This window comes from Leopardus geoffroyi, chromosome A3 (assembly GCF_018350155.1).
Source record: "Leopardus geoffroyi isolate Oge1 chromosome A3, O.geoffroyi_Oge1_pat1.0, whole genome shotgun sequence".
NCBI classification, from domain to species: Eukaryota; Metazoa; Chordata; class Mammalia; order Carnivora; family Felidae; genus Leopardus; species Leopardus geoffroyi.
The window spans coordinates 79356137-79376057 of NC_059336.1; the positions used below are offsets into that span (position 1 = coordinate 79356137).

The 19921-nt window shown below is 34.5% G+C and overlaps 1 protein-coding gene and 1 long non-coding RNA gene across 12 annotated transcripts in view; one reads left to right on the top strand and one right to left on the bottom strand.

Moving 5' to 3' along the window:
* USP34 (ubiquitin specific peptidase 34) overlaps positions 1–19921 on the bottom strand; it is a 252897-nt gene that overhangs the window by 74576 nt on the left and 158400 nt on the right. For all 11 annotated transcript variants that reach the window (XM_045446153.1, XM_045446155.1, XM_045446151.1 and 8 more), the window contains 6 exons: positions 9646–9846; positions 6723–6805; positions 3451–3491; positions 3199–3323; positions 2046–2198; positions 791–895 (listed from right to left, as the gene is read on the bottom strand). In XM_045446153.1, coding sequence (XP_045302109.1) covers positions 791–895; positions 2046–2198; positions 3199–3323; positions 3451–3491; positions 6723–6805; positions 9646–9846 — 708 coding nt within the window. The remainder of the gene's footprint in view (positions 1–790; positions 896–2045; positions 2199–3198; positions 3324–3450; positions 3492–6722; positions 6806–9645; positions 9847–19921) is intronic.
* On the top strand, positions 16453–16929 carry LOC123580836. Its single transcript, XR_006703487.1, has 2 exons — positions 16453–16589; positions 16837–16929. It is a non-coding gene; the product is annotated as an uncharacterized LOC123580836 (long non-coding RNA).

The window sequence follows — 19921 nt, forward strand, 5'->3', positions numbered from 1 at the left end:
GTACACTGCTCCTTAAAAGAAGTGCAAACACTATGGGATTTTTTAAAATGTAAAGTATATGAAAGGCACTGGGATTAAAACACATTTTTAAAAATTTTTTAATTTTTAAGTAATCTCTACACCCAAGGTGGGGCTCAAATCTAACAGCCCCAAGATCAAGAGTTGAATGCTCTGCTAACTGAGCCAGCCAGGTGCGCAAATTAAAACACATTTTTTAAAAAGAGGGAAAATGTTTCCTAAATACCTAAATGTATCTTCTTTCTCATTTTGTTAGATGCATTTTTGCTTACTAAAATTTATGAAGGAGAAAAAACAAAAGTCTTAGGCGGCAAGTTTGTCTTTGAAGTTAATTTGTTTTAACCATCTCAAAATATTTTAGTCTAAGAAAATTAGATCAGTAAACTGATAGTTTACCTTAAATTCTATCTGAATTGCAATTTTATTTTACATATTCAAAACTCCAAATCCACATGCTATTACAGAAACCTGTATATTTACATTTAAAATCTGAACTTCACATTCCAAGTAAGATTTTACATCTACAAATCTTACTCAGAAGAAAGGAAATTACTTCTAGGTACCAGATGAAGACACTTCAACAAAGGTCAAAGTAAAAAGAACAAAGGAATTACAGCAGAACAGTACAACTACAGTAAAATAATTACGGCATTTTCAACTCTTATAAAATGATAAAAATGCCCTTAAAAATAAGGACCTATATAAAGTCATAAACATACACGTGTATAATCCATCTCTATTAGCAAGTTAATGCATAATTTTCTGAACATACCTGACTAGCATCCTTTATATGTATATTGTCAACTAATTTGCACAACAACCAAAAATACTCTTTACATCCAGGTTTTAACATTGGTTCTTCTTCATAATCATCTATCTGTTAAAAAAAATTAAAACTCTGTGAAAACACTTTAAAAGGGGGAATAATTTGAAATTACAATACATCTAAGAAACTACAGACCTTACAAAAAAAATTAAATCCCTGTAAAAGCAGTATTCAGAATTTAATAAAGTATGGAGAGAACACTTCTAGTTCCTGTAAAATTAGAATAACTACGTCCATAAATAAACGAGAACTTTCAGAAAAATATTACACTCAAATTTCTTATAACCTGTGATGAATTAAGAATTCAATGAAAATGTATCAACAAAAGAAACCTACAGAACGTGAATATATATAAACCTACGCAAATGCAGTGGTCTTTTATAGTTGTGAAATCTAAAACATAAAAAATATTTTACATATCTCACATACTTAATGACAAGTAAATATGTAGGAGAAAAATGTAAATCCTACAATGAATCATACTTCTGAAATTAGTAAAGTTTACTTAATGAGCTCTGAATTTATTACGTGGTAGAAGAATTTTTTACGAAGCTAGGATATATACTGGAACAATAAAGAAAACTGAAAATTTAGAATATCATAATGATAGAATACTGCAAAAATCTGTGTTAGTAAATAAGAAAGCTTCATTTATCATGTTTTTATCATTTTATGTATGTATGTATGTATGTATGTATGTTTATTATTTGAGAAAGAGACAGAGAGTAAGCAGGGGAGGGGCAGAGAGAGAGGGAAACAAAGAATCAGAAGCAGGCTCCAGGCTCTGAGCTGCCAGCACAGAGCCCAATGCAGGGCTCAAACCCACAAACCGCGAGATCATGACCTGAGCCAAAGTCGGCCGCCCAACCGACTGAGCCACCCAGGCGCCCCTTTATCATTCAATTTATTAACACAAGGTCCAAAACACAGTAAGCACAAATGCTATTTCCAAAACAGAATACCCATGAGAGAGTCCACAGAGCTGAAATTAAAGCATACAAATTCCATTCCTAGGTGTAATGTGTCACTCAATATGTCCACAATGCTGCCACTTTAAGAACTTTATGACTATCCTCTTGGTAAAAACTACATACAGTGAACAAGTACTCAAAATTACTCCAAGTATATAATACAGTGATTAAAAGTTGACACAAAGAAAACTGCAGAAATAGAAACAGCTACTAAACACAGTAAAACTTACCCTGATAGGTTTGAGCGCTTGAGCATCGGGAAGAAATTTCAACAATGTTGAAGCAGCCAATAGCAGAAAGGACCGATTGATTGAGTCTCCTCCATCCAGCCCTGACAGAGATAACTTATAAAGACCATTGCAAGACTCATGACGGACAGCAGTCTAAATGAAAAAGAAAGTTCCAAAGACAGTATGAATTAAGTATTTAAAAGTTAATCTTTAAATATGTCAGCAGAAATAACATGTTAGATGGCTTCTTTAGTAATATATTTTTAAATGCAATATTCTGATCACATACTCACGCACATAAATATCAAATAAAGTACCCCAAAGTATACAGTAATATGTAGAAACATGTTAGAAATTCCCAAATATGGTCATGATAAAAACAAACAAACACAACAACAACAAATACAAAAGGGACTAAGGAAAGGATATTCATAATAATTTATTTACAAAACTAAATAAAAAGAGAAAATATTTCAAAACAAGAAGCAATTTAGAAAGTACTTAACCAGAACATTTTACAGTTTCTAAGGGACTTGCCCAAATGTCACAATCATTACCTGGGACACAGCCAGAACAAGAATATGCATTCAACTCAGAGCTAAAGGTATTAAGACGAAGTGACCTAAAATAATATTGACTACTGTGGTTAAGTGTTTTATCAAGAATATGTTTCTACCATTTTACTTAGGAATATGGTATAAGCAACATCGAGATATGGTTAGTGAAAATTATATTGACCTGAGTGTTGACATCAAAATCAAAATATATTTGACTAATTTTTATTATCTCTTGTATCTAAGGATACACTCTAATTAAACAGAAAAGGAAAAACAAATTCTCTAAAATATAAGTTACCAAAATAAACACTTGAGTCCTTCCCAGAAAAAGATTTTCAAAATTCTAAAGCAAAATAATCAGTTTTATTTCAGAAAAAAGACAAATATGAATGTTACAGACTATCTAACATTCACATTTACGTGTATATAGTTAAAACATAATGAATCTTAAAGTATTAGTAAGTATATTCCAGTTAATGGAATATATTTACGAAATCAAGTCCATTTGTTTCCATTAACTCTTTTTTTTATTATCAATGCTAATAATATCAAATAATATGAAGAATAATAGTTCTAATCTTCAATCCTTATCTTACCTCAGGAATAAGGAGAGTCAATTTCTTTAACCAATCTTGTAAATGGTCACTATCAGCAAGGCTAGATTTCACTAATGAACAGCAATGTGCCCAACTCACCAAGAGCCACATTGAATAATGTGAAACTAAAGAGAAATTAGAAAAAAATATGACTATAAGGATTTGTACTGTAAAGAAAACACAATGTTCATTAAACATTATCTAGTTATGCAAATCTTTATCTATTAAAAACTACTTTTGTAGAATCCTTACCTTCATGCCTAGACCTGTGATCAGACTGAGCTTTCAAAACTCTGTAAAGTAAAAAAAAAAATCCACCACCACCAATTAAATTCAGCAATACAATAAAAATGACTCAATTTATTACCACAAATCCTTTCAAGTTATACAATGTACTCCCCCAAAAGAATAAATTTTAAGAAAAATATCTATTTTTCCTATAGTCTTTATCTTTTAAAGAAACACTGGTAAAAAATTATTATAGACCACTCCATATGATTGTTCAGATTTAATGAACAATATCTGAGTGAATACAGTATTGATTGAAATAAGTGAACCCTAAGGAAATACTCAGGATTTAGTTACTAAAAAAATGTATATTACAAAGAGAAGTTATAATGGTTTCGACTGCAAACTTCAGACTTCCAATTTTAAAAATAAAATCATACACTGACATATAATGCCCTTCCTTTAGTACTGTTAATGCCAATTTCTATCAGAAATGGTTAAAAGCAAATTATTAAAAAGTAGAGAAAACTAACTTAATTCTGTATTATTTTAGAACCATTTTTCTCCATACATTTAGTTACTTCAGTAGAAAATGTGCTACTACAATTTAAAGTATTAAAAACTTTCATTGTAACAAAACCAATAAATGGGGATTATTTGTCTTATAAATAAATAGTTTGGAAAAGAAAAAACACTGATCTCTAGCATCCTCACTTTGTTATAATTAACAAAGTACCTTTCAAACTCTCAAAAAGAAAGTAAAAAGTACTAAGATACAACTTATGTATCATATATTTGTCCGTATTTCATGTTTAGTTATTATCATATTGGCATAATCAACTTTACCAAAAGCAACCTACCCATCTATCTTTTAAATATATATCATAAGAAGATTTTTGATAACACCGGCAAAATATTTGCTCTAACTGCCTTAATTAATACAAACCTACCATCATATGAACTCAAAATGGGGGCCTATGAAAAGATAACGGTGCATGAACAGGCACTGAGAAAAAACAAGGATGAGGAGCGGGGTTCACGTTACAAAGACTGTAGTAAGTTAAGAATGGAACTGGTAGAATGAAAACAAGAATTGCCACAGAGTGAACCAGCTTGAATAGCAGCAGTTGGTAGCAAACCTGCATGTTTATTTTTTCTCGTGTGAGGCTAACAAAGTCATGTGAACATTTCTTAATTCTCAAGAAATAAAACCAGATTAAAGCAGTTACTGAATTGCCTTGTTACCTCATTGTATTGTGGTATGTTGGAAGAGTGAGGTAGAGTGTGGGTTAGTGAGGACACAGAGGAAGAGTTAAGAATTATTTAAGTGAAGAGTATTGGTGGTTAGGGTATAAAATTTATCTGATCATACAATCAAAGGTATGTTATAGTAATCTCTTCATTTCTACACGTTGTCCATTCCTAAGTTTTACAAACAATGAGACAAGGTATCTGGTACTAAAAATACATTCTTGAGCAAGATCAGATATAGTTCATATAGAACTCAGTGTCTAGTGGAGGTAGATATTAAGCAATGAACGTGAATTCAACTGAGACAGAGACCCAAAAAACAGGGTAAATTATAAAAGAAATAATCTTAAAATAATCATGCTATTTATATGCAACCACTGCCTATGAAGGTGACTTTTAAAAGCATCTAAAAACAGCTATCAGCTATTAGCTATGAATAAGGTCAAGCAATTTCAAACGTGTTTACATTAGCTTTATAAATCATTTGAGTATGATGGCAAACTTCAGCCCAACATAAATACCTACACAATATTTAAAAATTAATTTCACAACTTTAACTTATGTGATTATTAAAGGCATACAGTCAGGTACCCATGTATCAGTCAGCAATTACCACAGTTGAATTTTTGCAATAAAATTTTGTACATTATTTTCAAAAAAAGAAATCTCCACTGTAGCCCAAATTAAATGGGATATCACCTGGCTAAACTATATTCATATACACATATTTCCAGCTCTGTCCACCAAGGGCCTAGAAACAAGGAGTCCTCAGTAGCAATGAGTATACCAAGAACCCATATTTTGTTCCTCCCCAACAGGAACTACAGCTTCTTAAAGAAATGGCTGATTCCAGGACTAAGGTAGAGAAATTACATGCCTTGAGGATCTTACAGTGACAGGAAAAATAAAAAAGGACTCCTTCCCTCCACCCCAAATAATAGGGATATGTCAAAATGACCCATGAACAAGCTTGAGGCGGCCAACTCAGGCATAATTTGAGTAAAGTGAATAGTAATAGTAATGAACTGTAACAAACCGAATGAAAAATAATCCATTAATTCAAACTGATATGAAGTAAAAGGAAGAAGAGAAAACTCTTCTTCAAAACAGAATGTCAACGAATAAGCATAAAAGGAATGGTTGTAAGTCAGAAAATCACTAGTTTACAAACATTTACTAATAACTGAATTAGGCAAGAATCATCTCTGCTGAAAATGAATGAAAGTTTTATGAGGAGTAGCTTCCCACGGGTTACTTTTCATTAGAAAAATTAGAAACCTTACTGTAAAGAAACCTGCAGGAAACAAAATAAACTAGTAAAAATTAATATCATTAATAATGGGACAAACTGACATCACCAGTTATGTATTGAGAAAGACACTTTACTTACAGAGTACCCCTGCTAAAAATGTATATACTCCTGCTAAAAATGTATATAATCTGAATTTAATCATGAAGAACAATCAGGAAAACCTAAATTGAAAGGTGCTTTATAAAGCAACTGGCCTGCACTACTCAGAAATGTCAGTATCATGAGAGGCTAATGAAGTATCCCTGGGTAAAAGGAAATGGAAGAAATACAACCAAATGCAGTACATGATCCTAGACTGGGGAGGGGGGGGAAACACTATAAAGAATATTAATGGGAAAATTTGAGTGTGAACTATATATTAAATAACACTGTCATAACCATGTTAAACTTACTATATTTGAGTGTTTACTCCAATTATTAAGAAAATGTCCTGGTATCGAAGGATTATGGGTAAATGGTCATGATATCTGAACCTTACTCTCACAAAATTCAGGACAATATATAAATAAATATGTGCACAAAGACACACACATACACACACACAGAAAATGAACGTTCGTGATTATGCAATAAAAACTGACAAAATGTTGACAATACACAAATGAAGATGAACAGTAGAAAAGTTAAGATGCCCTAACAGTTTTTCTGCTCACTTAAATGTTTTCAACATGAAATTTTAAAACACTCCATTCTTACTACAAATACATACATAAATTATGTAAAAACTTCATACCTAGGAGCCAGATTATCATACGTATAAGTAACAGACATAAGTCGCTGAATCAAACTGGTTCCTTGGACAAGAACAAGAAATACCTTCAAAACAAAAACATTACAAAAAAATCTTTAAATATGCTAAAACACAAAAATGCATTTTTAACCCCAAACTCCAAATTTGATTTTTATCTATGACAAAGAAAATCATACAGTAAAAATATCAATATTAGAAAATCAGAATTTTGTGACCAAACTTAAGAATAGCAACTTAAAAAAAATGAAAATTTAGAAATACAGAGGCCAAACTATTTTAGTATTATTATTATTTTACAAAACTATTCTTTATATTTGACCCACAAATTCTTTACATGTCACCCACATGGGTGAAAAAAATATATTACACATGTCGGTGGTTTATTGGGGTGGTGAAGGAGAATTATACATTTTTTAATTTTGAAATAAGCAAGTAAGGCCAAGCAGCAACAGAGATCTCAACCATCCTGAAACAGAGAAAAAGATGAATACAGGGCATAGATTCTAGATTAAAAATCCTGAGGATCAATATTTAGTTTGCAGACTTTCAAGCTGCATGATTCTAATAAACTACTTAATTTTTAGGTATTAGTTCTTCTATATAATGGGAATTCTATATAATGTTCTATAGAGTTCTATATAATGGTAGAAAATAATTTGCTAATTTATATAAATAAAGAATTACTGACTCCCTTCTGCAGATCGAAACCCTTCTGGGCACTTATGTTATAAGCACTGTTCCCATCCTGGAGGTTTGAATCCACTGCAGCAGATAACATAGAAAGCACTGTAACACAAGGAATACAATGTGCCACATGAGCAAAAAAAAGAGAGCAGCAACTAAACCTGTCCCTGGTGAAATCAGAACAGCTTTAAGGAAAGCGGTCTAGGCTGGAATTTGAAAGTTCAACTTGAAATCTGAACGTTCTGAAAAGCTTTTTAAGGATAACAAATGAAATAATGCATGACAGTAAATTATGAAAAAATTAGTGTTCTTCCTCACTATCTATAGAATATCAAAACTGGCTAACTTTGTCTCTAGAATTAATATAACAAAGATTTTTGTTCCCAAATAGCTTAATACACTAAGTTCTGATTATGATAAACCAATGGAAAAAAATATTTAGTAAGCACCTTTTCTAAACTATAGAAGTATGTGCACAGAAAAAAATCATAACTATTAATGGTAGTCACCTATGACTAGGAGGATAGGTTCACCTATATATTCCGAATTGTCAATAAGCATGTACTTGCATATACTTTTTAAAAAACAATATTTTTAAATTCCTTATGTATGTAGTTTATATCTATACTATATATATTTATTATTAAAATCTCAAGAGGATGGGGCGCCTGGGTGGCTCAGTCGTTTAAGTGTCTGACTTCGGCTCAGGTCATGATCTCGTGGTTCACGAGTTCGAGCCCCGCGTCGGGCTCTGTGCTGACAGCTCGGAGCCTGGAGCCTGCTTCCGATTCTGTGTTTCCCTCTCTCCCTGACCCTCCCCCCAATTCATGCTCCGTCTCTGTCTCAAAAGTAAATAAACGTTAAAAAAAAAAAAAAACACATTAAAAAAAAAATCTCAAGAGGAAACCGCTAATCAAGGTCAAAGCTGTGAGTTATTTAATGAGTTAATGGAAAGGGGAGCTTTCAAATTATAACTTGGAAAGATTATTCTGGAAAAAAAATTAACTGAAACATTATAGCAATGCAAGGTTAAAGTAAGTAATTGGCAATAAGCAATACTGGAAAACACATTTAGATTACACTGTAGTCTCCATAGTCTATTGTATTAGCTGTAAATGATTTGGAATACTAACAAAATCATCTGGCCCCTTTAATCTCCAAAATTCCAAAAGGGAAATATGCTTCAGGTTTCAATTTTCACCAGTAGTTTCCAACCTATGTTCACTACAGAACCTATTTCTCTAATCAGAAACAACTCACAATTCTAGAGTTTTTAGGGGCAGCTATGAGGTAAGATGCTGTTCTCAAAAGGTTACAAATGAGGAAGAGATCTCACTAAAAACCTGTCTTCATCTGTCCCCATTTCCCAATTCAGGGATGGAACAATTCGAACGGCAAATATTTGATCACATGAACAAAAGAATCCACAGCCAGAAAGAATTCTAATTATACTTGTGGATGTCATCCTGGTTATGGTGCCATTTTCATTCAGCTCTAAATATACCATTCTATCAAGTTGCTTTGTGATGTTAGGGCTGGTACATCATAAACTAAATTCCTCTTTTGCCAGCTGGTTTCTATGAGGTTCCATTAACCTGGGACACTAGAGAGATTACTTCCTTGCTTGTTCTGTCAGCACTGAAACATAAGTATTTAACCCATTTGATTTCAGAAGCCATTGATTTCAGAAGCAGTAGCAGAACCCCTTCCTCAGAGGCCTAAACTGCAGGCCAACAAGATCCTTATAACCTCCTCATTTCTGATAACCCCAAACGTTTTCCATATGCTTCTCAAACCCTAGAGGTGGTGAATGGTTACTCCTTTGGGTTACCTCAACATTTTCCTTTTATATATTTAGTCCTCCAATATATACACGTAAAAACAATTATTTACTTTAAATCACCTCTGTTCAAACACCTAGTGGGGCTTATTTCCTTAAATGGACCCTGACAAATTTAGTATATAAATTACTGTGTAAATGACTAACTAACTACAGTTGGAGTACAGCAGAATGACATTCATTCCTGAAATTTGGATAATAAACTGAAAAACATTACTATTTCATAATTACTACTAAATTTAAAATGAAGGTATCACTTCAGCAGTTACATCATATTGTAGTAGTCTGGGATCATATTCCTTATGCATTAGCGTATTCTTAACTTTATAAAACACAAACAGAATTCATTACTATAATCTAATGGGAACTTCTGTACTTTACCTCTGTTAATCTTGGTATATGAAGACCCTTGGCATGATCACCAGCAGCCTTTCTTGATTTACCAGGCCAAGTTCTTTTCCTATGGCTTTCTGCTATACCAGACCAGGCAAAGACATCGTGATAAGCTAAATCCAAATCAGATGGATCTATTGCAAACTGGCATATTAACTTCAGCAAGCAAGCAAGACAATCTAGCTGCCACTGTGGAGAAGAAGAAAATGTCATTTCCCTATTTTGGTTAATTTAATATGGCCACTATATAACCTGAAATTGAAAGCTAGAAAATAAAATTAAGAGATGAAGTACTGTTGTTTTTCCATGCAAATGACATATACTCCAATATTCTGGAGCCAAAGCAATTCCCCAAAATTGTAAAAAATAACAGAAGATTTTGCACTTTACATAAGGAGACTTAAAATAAAAATATTTTTGGTAAAATATTTCATATGAAAATTAATTTCTGATTTAAAGCTCTACTTTAGAATTTTAAAAACACCTCCTGTGAGTAAATTAGTATCATTTATGTGCAAGATGAAAGTTTCAGAGTGCTCACATCAACAGTTATTTTCCACTCTTCCTAATCCAACTTCCAAATTGTATAGCTATACCAATATTCCAGGTAATGCAGCAATACTACATCAGATTTTCAAGAAAGTTATCAAGACATTTCAGTAAGAATAGTCTTTTTAACAAATGATCCTAGAAAACTGAATAGTCATACTGAAAAAAGTAAATGAAACAAACCCTCAACTTCACTCTACATATAAAAAAATTAACTCAAAATGCATCACAGAAATAAATGCAAATAGTACTTATAGTAGGAAAAAAAAGGGGAACATACTTGCGGTCTTGAAGCAGAGATTTCTAAATAAAATATCAATTTTGTTAAAATTAAAAACCTCTCTGCTTAAAAGACACTGTCAAAATAATGAAAAAAGCAAGCCACAGATTGAATACAAATATTCCCATACATACATGTAGTGGAAAAACTTGTCCAAATTAAGGAAAAAAAAAAAAAAAGTCTTACAACTCTTTGCTAAGGTGGAAAGGAAAAGGAAAAGGAAAGGAAGAACAACAACAACAAAAAAGTCCACGACATGAACAGACACTTCATGAAAGAAAAAAAAAAATCATGGTCTTAAAAAGTATGAAACTTAAGAGATTCAGTGAAAGAAGTACTAATGAAGGAAATTTATAAACACTTACATTAAAAGAAAAAGATCTCAAATCAAGAATCTAACTTTCCAACTTAAGAACTAGAAAAACTATGGGGCGCCTGGGTGGCGCAGTCGGTTAAGCATCCGACTTCAGCCAGGTCACGATATCGCGGTCCGGGAGTTCGAGCCCCGCGTCGGGCTCTGTGCTGACAGCTCAGAGCCTGGAGCCTGTTTCCGATTCTGTGTCTCCCTCTCTCTCTGCCCCTCCCCCGTTCATGCTCTGTCTCTCTCTCTGTCCCAAAAATAAATAAACGTTGAAAAAAAAATTAAAAAAAAAAAAAAAAAAAAAGAACTAGAAAAACTAAACCCAAAGCTAGAATAAGGAAATAATACACAGCAGAGGTAAATAAAACATAATAGAAAGACAATAACAAAAAAAATCAATGTAAATAAAAGTTTATTCTTTGAAAAAAACAAAACCTTTAGCTAGAACTAAAAAAAGAGTGAAATTTGTAAAATCAGACATAAAAGTGGGAATTTTTCTACCAATTCTACAGAAATAAAAAGGATTGTAAGAGTATTATAGATAATTGTAAGCCAAAAAGCCAGATAACCTACATGAAATGGACAAATTCCTAGAAACGCAAAACCTACCAAAACTCAATCCTGAAGAAACAGAAAATCTGAATAGATATATAACTAGTAATGAGATTGAATCAGTATATAAAAATCTCCCAATAAAGAAAGCCTTAGACCTGATAACTTCATTAGTAAATTCTACTAAATATTTAAAGATGAATACCAATCCTTCTCAAATTCTCTAAGAACAGAGCATTCCCAACCCACTCTATGAAGCCAGCACAAGCCTGGTATCAATGAAAGAAAAAGTCACTACAAAAAAATTACAGACCAAGATCCCTGAGGATTAATGATGCAAAAATTCTTGAAAAAACGTTAGCAAACAGAATTTAGCAACACAATAAAAGAATTGTACATGACCAAGTAGGATCTGTTCTTGGAATGCAAGGATGGCTCAACATACAAGAATCAATCAATACTCCACAACAAAATGAAGAAAAAAGACCACCTGATTATTTCAATTGATTACATGCAGAAAAAGCACATGAAGTAATTCAACACTCTTTCATGATAAAAACACTCAACAAAATAGAAAGAGGTTAAGCATTGGACTCCTGAACTCAGCTCAGGTCATGATTCCAGGGCCATGGGACTGATGGCTATCTCGGGCTCCATGCTGAGAATGGAGTCTGCTTAAGACTCTCTCTTTCTCAGCCCCACCCTCCACCATTGCTCACGCAGTGAGCAGGCAAAAACTCTAAAATTGAAAAGAGAAAGAAAGAAAGAAAGAAAGAAAGAAAGAAAGAAAGAAAGAAAGAAAGAAAGAAAGAAGAAAGAAAGAAAAGAAAAGAGAGGAAGGAAGGAAGGAAGGAAGGAAGGAAGGAAGGAAGGAAGGAAGGAAGGAAAACAAACTACCTGAGCATAAATAAAAGCCACATATGAAAAACCCACAGTGAAAATCATATTAAATTGTGAAAGACTAAAAGCTTCTCCACTAAGATGAGGAATACCGGCTTTCCTCACTTCTATTCAGCATAGTAGGGGAAGTTTTGGCCTGAACACTTAGGCAAGAAAAGAAACAAAAGGCATCTAAGTTAGAAAGTAATATTATCCATTTGTAGAGGATATATAGAAAACCTTAAAGATGCCAAAGAATAGCTCTTAAGATAAATGAATTCAGCAAAGTACAGGATACAAAGCCAACACACAAAATTCACTTCCATAGGTGAACAATGAGCAATATGAAAAGGAAATTACAAAAATAATTCAATTCACAATAGCATCAAAAGAATAAAATACTTAGGAATTAACCAAGAATATGAAAGTCCTCTACAATGAAAATTATAAAACAATGCTGAAGAAAATTAAAAACAATACATGAAAACACATCACATGTCCATGGATTGGAAGACTTATTATTACTCAAAACAATCCGTAACAAAATATGACATTTTTTGCAGAGAAAAAAAAAAACAAAACAAAACAACCCACGCTAAAATTCAAAGGGATCTCACGGGACTCCAATGCCAATAGAATCTTAAAAGAAAAGAACAAAACTAGAGGACTGACACTTCCTGATTTCAAAACTTACTACAGACCTACCGTAATCAACATGATGCGGTATTGGCATCAGACACATATGCAAATTAATGGAAAAGGGGCACCTGGGTGGCTCAGTTGGTTAAGTGTCCAACTCTTGATTACAGCTCAGGTCATGATCTCCCAGTTCGGGAGTTCAAGCCCCACTTGGGATTCTGTCTCCTCTTTCTGCACCTCCCCCTCTTGTTCTCTATCTCTCTCTCAAAAGAAATAAAAATAAACTTGAAAAAAAAGATTAATGGAAAGGAATAAAGCACCCAGAAATAAACCCTCACATTTATGGTCAAATGATTTAATAAAAAATTTTTTTTTCAACGTTTTTTATTTATTTTTTTGGGACAGAGAGAGACAGAGCATGAACGGGGGAGGGGCAGAGAGAGAGGGAGACACAGAATCGGAAACAGGCTCCAGGCTCTGAGCCATCAGCCCAGAGCCTGACGCGGGGCTTGAACTCACGGACCGCGAGATCATGACCTGGCTGAAGTCGGACGCTTAACCGACTGCGCCACCCAGGCGCCCCTATGGTCAAATGATTTTTAACAAGGGTGCCAAGACGATCCAATGGGAGAAATGACAGTATTTTCAAAAAACAGTGCTGAGAAACCTTGAATATCCACATGCAAAAGAATAAAGTTGGACCCTAACACACTAAAACACTATATACAGAAATTAACTCAAAATAAATCAAGGCCCTACAAACTTCAAGCTGTATTACAAAGCTTGAATCATCAAGACAGTATGGTACTGGCACAAAAACAGACACTCAGATCAATGGAACAGAATAGAGAACCCAGAAATGGACCCACAAACATATGGCCAACTAATCTTTGACAAACCAGGAAAGAATATCCAATGGAATAAAGACAGTAAAGACAGTCTCTTCAGCAAGTGGTGCTGGGAAAACTGGACAGCGACATGCAGAAAAATGAACCTGGACCACTTTCTTACACCATACACAAAAATAAACTCACAGTGGATGAAAGACCTAAATGTAAGACAGGAAGCCATCAAAATCCTCGAGGAGAAAGCAGGCAAAAACCTCTTTGATCTTGGCTGCAGCAACTTCCTACTCAATACCTCTCCAGAGGCAAGGGAAACAAAAGCATAAATGAACTATCGGGACCACATTAAATAAAAAGCTTCCCCACAGTGAAGGAAACAATCAGCAAAAGAAAAAGGCAACTGACAGAATGGGAAAAGATACTTGCAAACGACATATCAGATAAAGGGTTGGTATCCAAAATCTATAAAGAACTTACCAAATTCAACACCAGAAACACAAATAATCCAGTGAAGAAATGGGCAAAAGACATGAATAGACACTTCTCCAAAGAGGACATCCACATGGCCAACTGACACATGAAAAAATGCTCAACATCACTCATCATCAGAGAAATACAAATCAAAACCACAATGAGATACCACCTCCCACCTGTCAGAAAGGCTAACATTAACAACTCAGGCAACAATAGATGTTGGCGAAGATGCGGAAAAAGAGGATCTTTTTTGCACTGCTGGTGGGAATGCAAACTGGTGCAGCCACTCTAGAAAACAGTATGGAGGTTCCTCAAAAAATTAAAAATAGAACTACCCTATGACCCAGCAATTGCACTACTAGGCATTTATCCAAGGGATACAGGTGTGCTGTTTCGAAGGGACACATGCACCCCAATGTTTATAGCAGCACTAGCAACAATAGCCAAAGTATGGAAAGAAATGTCCATCAATGGATGAATGGATAAAGAAGAGGTGGTGTACGTGTGTATGTGTGTGTGTGTATATATATACATATATACCATAAAGATATGAAATCTTGAAGAATGCAATCATAAAGAATGAAATCTTGCCATTTGCAACTACGTGGATGGAACTGGAGGGTATTATGCTAAGCGAAATCAGTCAGAGAAAGACAAGTATCATATGACTTCACTCATATGAGGACTTTAAGACACAGAATAGATGAACACAAGGGAAGGTAAACAGAAATAATATAAAAACAGGGAGGGGGACAAAATACAAGAGACTCTTAAATATGGAGAACAGAGGGTTACTGGAGGGGTTGTGGGAGGGGGGGATGGGCTAAATGGGTAAAGGGCATTCAGGAATCTACTCCTGAAATCATTGTTGCACTATATGCTAACTTGGATGTAAATTAAAATAAATAAATTAGTTAAAAATAAATAAATAAATAAATAAATAAATAAATAAATAAAGGCCCTAAATTTAAGAGCTAAAACAATAAAACTCTTACAAGAAAAAGTAGGATAGAAGCTTGATGACAAAGGATTTGGACACATGATTTCTTGGATAGGACAGGTAACAAAAGAAAAAACAGACACACTAGACTTCATTAAAATTAAAAGATTTCATGCACAAGGCTATCCACAGAGTAAAATGGTAACCCACAAATGGGAGAAAACATCTGCAAACTATATAAAGGTTTAATATTCACAATATATAAAGAACTTCTAAAACTCAACAAAAACCCAACAACCTGATTCAAAAACGAGCCCAAGAGTTGAAAAGACAGTTCTCTCAATGGCCAAAGGACATAAGAAAAGATGCTCAACTTCACTGTTTATTAAGAAATGCAAATTAAAACAAGATAGCACTCAACACCCATTAGGATGGTTGATATCAAAAAACCAGGAAATAAAAATGTTGGCAAATATGTACAGAAACTTGTGCACTCTTGGCAGAGATGTAACATGGTTTAACTGCTGTGGGAAACGACATGGTGGTTCCTCAAAAAATCTAAAAACATAATTACCATATGACCCAGCAATTCTACTCTTGAAGAAATGAAAGCAGGGTCTCAAAAATATTTATACACCTATATTCATAGCAGCATTATTCACAATAGGTAAAATATGGAAGCAACCCATGAATGCATGGATATACAAAATGTAGCACATGCATACGATGGAATATTATGTATGCAGCCTTAAAAAGGAAGGAAATTCTCCAATAGACTACAACAAGGATGATGCTGGAGGACATTTTGCTAAATGAAATAAGCTAGTCACAGAAAGACAAATACCACATGATTCCACTTAAAGGAGGTACTCAGAGTCAAAGTACAATGGTGGTTTGTCATGGGTTGGGGAGAGGGGACGATGGGGAGTCACTGTTTAATAGGTATAGTTTTAATTTTACAAGATGAAAATAGTAATGGGGTTGGATGATGGTGATGATTCCACAACAAGGTGAAGGTATGTAACACCAGTGAACTACATACACACTTAAAAATGGTTAATTAAGATAGTAAACCTTAAGTGTATTTTACCAAAATTAAAAAGGGCAAAGCACCATGAGGTAACACTACATACCCAGTAGAATAGCTCAAATTAAAAAGACTGACCACACCAACTGTTGAAGATATGAAGCGACTGGAACTCCCGTAAGTCGCATGGTACAACTGCTTTGGAAAACACGTTGGCAGTTTCTTACAAAGTTAATCTTACATTTACCATATTATTCAGCAATTTCTTTTCTTGGTATTTACCCACAAGAAACAAAAACATACGTATACAAAAAGATTTGTATATGAACATCTGTCAACTTTATTCATAACAGCCCCAAACCAGAAACTCAAACGTCCATCAAGAGGTGAATGGATGGGGCACCTGGGTGGCGCAGTCGGTTAAGTGTCCGACTTCAGCCAGGTCACGATCTCACGGTCTGTGAGTTCGAGCCCCGCGTCGGGCTCTGGGCTGATGGCTCAGAGCCTGGAGCCTGCTTCTGATTCTGTGTCTCCCTCTCTCTCTGCCCCTCCCCCATTCATGCTCTGTCTCTCTCTGTCCCCAAAATAAACATTAAAAAAAAAAAAAAATTAAAAAAAAAAAAAAAAAAAGAGGTGAATGGATAAGGAATAGTATACCTATAAAAGGATATACTACTCATCAATAAAAACTAACAACCAACCAATGCATGCAACATTTATCAGGCTCAAAATACATGTTGACTAAAAGACACCAGTTACAAAGAATACGTATTGTAGTATTCCATTTACATGGAATTCTATTAAATGCAAATGTAATCTTTTAACAACAAAAAGCAGATCAGTAGTTGCTTAGGGCTGGATGGTTGGAAGAAGGGAGGAACTGATGGTAAAAAAGCAGGACAGAACTTCTGGTGTAATAGAAATATTCTATATTTTGTTTGTGTTGGTGGATTACACAATTATATACATTTTCCAGAACTTAAAGGTTCTTTTTTTTTTTTTTTTTAAAGTAAATTCATTACCAGAGCACCTGGATGGCTCAGTCGGTCAAAGCATCCGTCTTCGGCTCAGGTCATGATCTCACGGTTCGTGGGTTCTAGCCCCGCATCAGGCTCTGTGCTGACAGCTCAGAGCCTGGAGCCTGCTTTCAATTCTGTGTCGCCCTTTCTCTCTGCCCCTCCCCCACTCATGCTGCCTGTCTCTCTCTCTCTAAAATAAACATTTAAAAAATAAATAAGTTCATTATGTACTGAGTATACCTCAACTCATCACCTACAAAAATTAACTTAAAATGGATCAAAGACCTAAATGTTTAAAAACTAGAACTATAAAATTCTTTATCTTGACAGAGAAAAAGAAAGAGAGCATGCACAAGCATGTGAGAGGAGAGAGAGAGAATCCCAGGCAGGCTCCCACCTAACGCAGGGCTCCATCTCACAAACCCTGAGATCACAAACCCTAAACGCAGGGCTCCATCTCACAAACGCAGGGCTCCATCTCACAAACCCTGATTCAAAACCAAGAGTTGGACGCTTAGTGGACTGAGCCACCCATGCACCCCCAAAACTGTAATTCTTGTTTTTAATGTATTTTTTTAAATGTTTATTTATTTTTGAGAGCTATTGAGTGGGGGAGGAGCAGAGAGGAGGGAGACAGAAGATCCAAAGCAGGCTCTGCAGTGACAGCACACAGCCCAATGTGGGGCAGGAATTCACAAACCATGAAATCATGACCTGAAGTCAGACAATTAACTGACTGAGCCACCCAGGCACCCCAAAACTATGAAATTCTTAAAAGAAAACAGAGTCATCAATATCTGTGACTTTGGATAATATACTACTTCCAAGAATGAACCTTGGGGGTGCCTGGGTGGCTCAGTCGTTTAAGTGTCTAACTCTTGACTCTGGCTCAGGTCATGAACTCTTGGGGTGAGTTCCAGCCCTGTGTGAGGCTCTGGACTAAGTGCAGAGCCTGCTTGGGATTCTTTCTCTCTCAGCCCCTGCCTCCACTGGTGCTTTCTCTCCCTCTCAAAATAAATAAACTTAAAAAAAAAAAAAAAAAAAAAAAAAAGAATGAACCTTAAAACATTATGCTTAAGTGAAAGAAGCCAGTCACAAAGGACCATGTACATATTGTATGGCTCCATTTATATGAAATGTCCATAATAGGCAAATCCATAGAAAGTAGAATTAGATTAGTGTTTTCCCAGGGCTGAAATGTTTGGGGGAAAATGAGGAATGATTGCTAATGAATATGGCATAGGGTGTTTCCTTCTGAGGGGATCAAACTGTTCTGGCATTAGTGGTAATGTTTGCACAAGTCTGTAAATATACTAAAATATCACTGCTTTTTAAAAGGCTGAATTTCATTATATGTGAATTCTATCTCAAAAATTTTTAATTTAAAAGTATACCTCAACTATACCTCAATTAAAAGGAAAAAAAACTAAGAAACAAGAATGACTGAATTTGTAAGTATTCTATAATATGTGAAGAGAGATGCATTATAAATAGGGGTGTAAGCTGGCTTGCAAACTGTGTCTCAGGCATACTTAGTAGCATCTCAGGCATTGCCAGGCTACAATGTGTCATATTTGGTAGTTAACATTATCTTATTAGTAATACTTCATAAAAATATCTACAATTTCAAAAGAAACAGAGAAAAAACCTTTAGCTTATGACTGATTTCCTGTAAGCCTTATTCCAAACTAAACTTAGAGCAAGTCTGCAAACAAAATTCCTATAAATGACACATAACTACTTGTTAACACATTTAAAATCTCCCACTTTGCCAAAGAACTAAAAAGCACATTAGAATTCTAAGAGAATTAATGGGGTAGTAGACATGACTAATAAAACGCAACAGATGTTATAAGTCACAGAACTATACTAATTAATAACTGAAGAGAGGTATCTATTCTAAAAGGAAAATATCATAGTAAAATATATTTAAAAATAGAAAAATAAGTACTGAAACCAGTGGTAAGAATAACAACTTGGTACATAATGACAGGTTTTCTAAATCTATTTTCTTTTACTAACTTGGTATTAAATTAAGAACACTTGACTCCTAGGTTCTAAGGTAATTCTAAACCACAGTACTAAAAAGTTAGTATTTGAATGGAATGTTTGATAATGCTACTCTACTTTGTTGGAAGTCAGGAAAGGGAGCATCCTTTCCATTTAGTTCAAAGCCAGATTCTGCAGTTTGGTATAGCAGTATCAATTTTTTAATATTCCACAATTTTATTTTCTTAATACTATATATAGAATAGTGCTTCTTCACGTTAATAGTTTATTTAAAAAAAAGACAAACTTCCTTTTTGTTAAGTGCAAATGATTTTGTGAAATACTTTTTAAAAAATCTGTAGGGGCACCTGGGTGGCTCAGTCGGTTGAGCATCCGACTTCGGCTCACGCCATGACCTCACAGTTTCTGAGTTCGGGCCCCGCGTCGGGCTCTGTGCTGACAAGCGCAGAGCCTGGAGCCTGCTTCAGATTCTGTGTCTCCCCCTCTCTCTGCCCCTCCCATGCTCACACTCTGTGTCTGTCTCTTGATAATAAATAAACATTAAAAAAAAAAAAATCTGTAGCCAAATTCAATATCTGTAAAATCTTCTCAGGGCTTACTCTCAATTCCTGCACCTAATTCATTTCAGACCAGTCACAAATGGTCTAAAGACACTTATTTGAGTAGCACTACTATAAAGGAAGAAATAC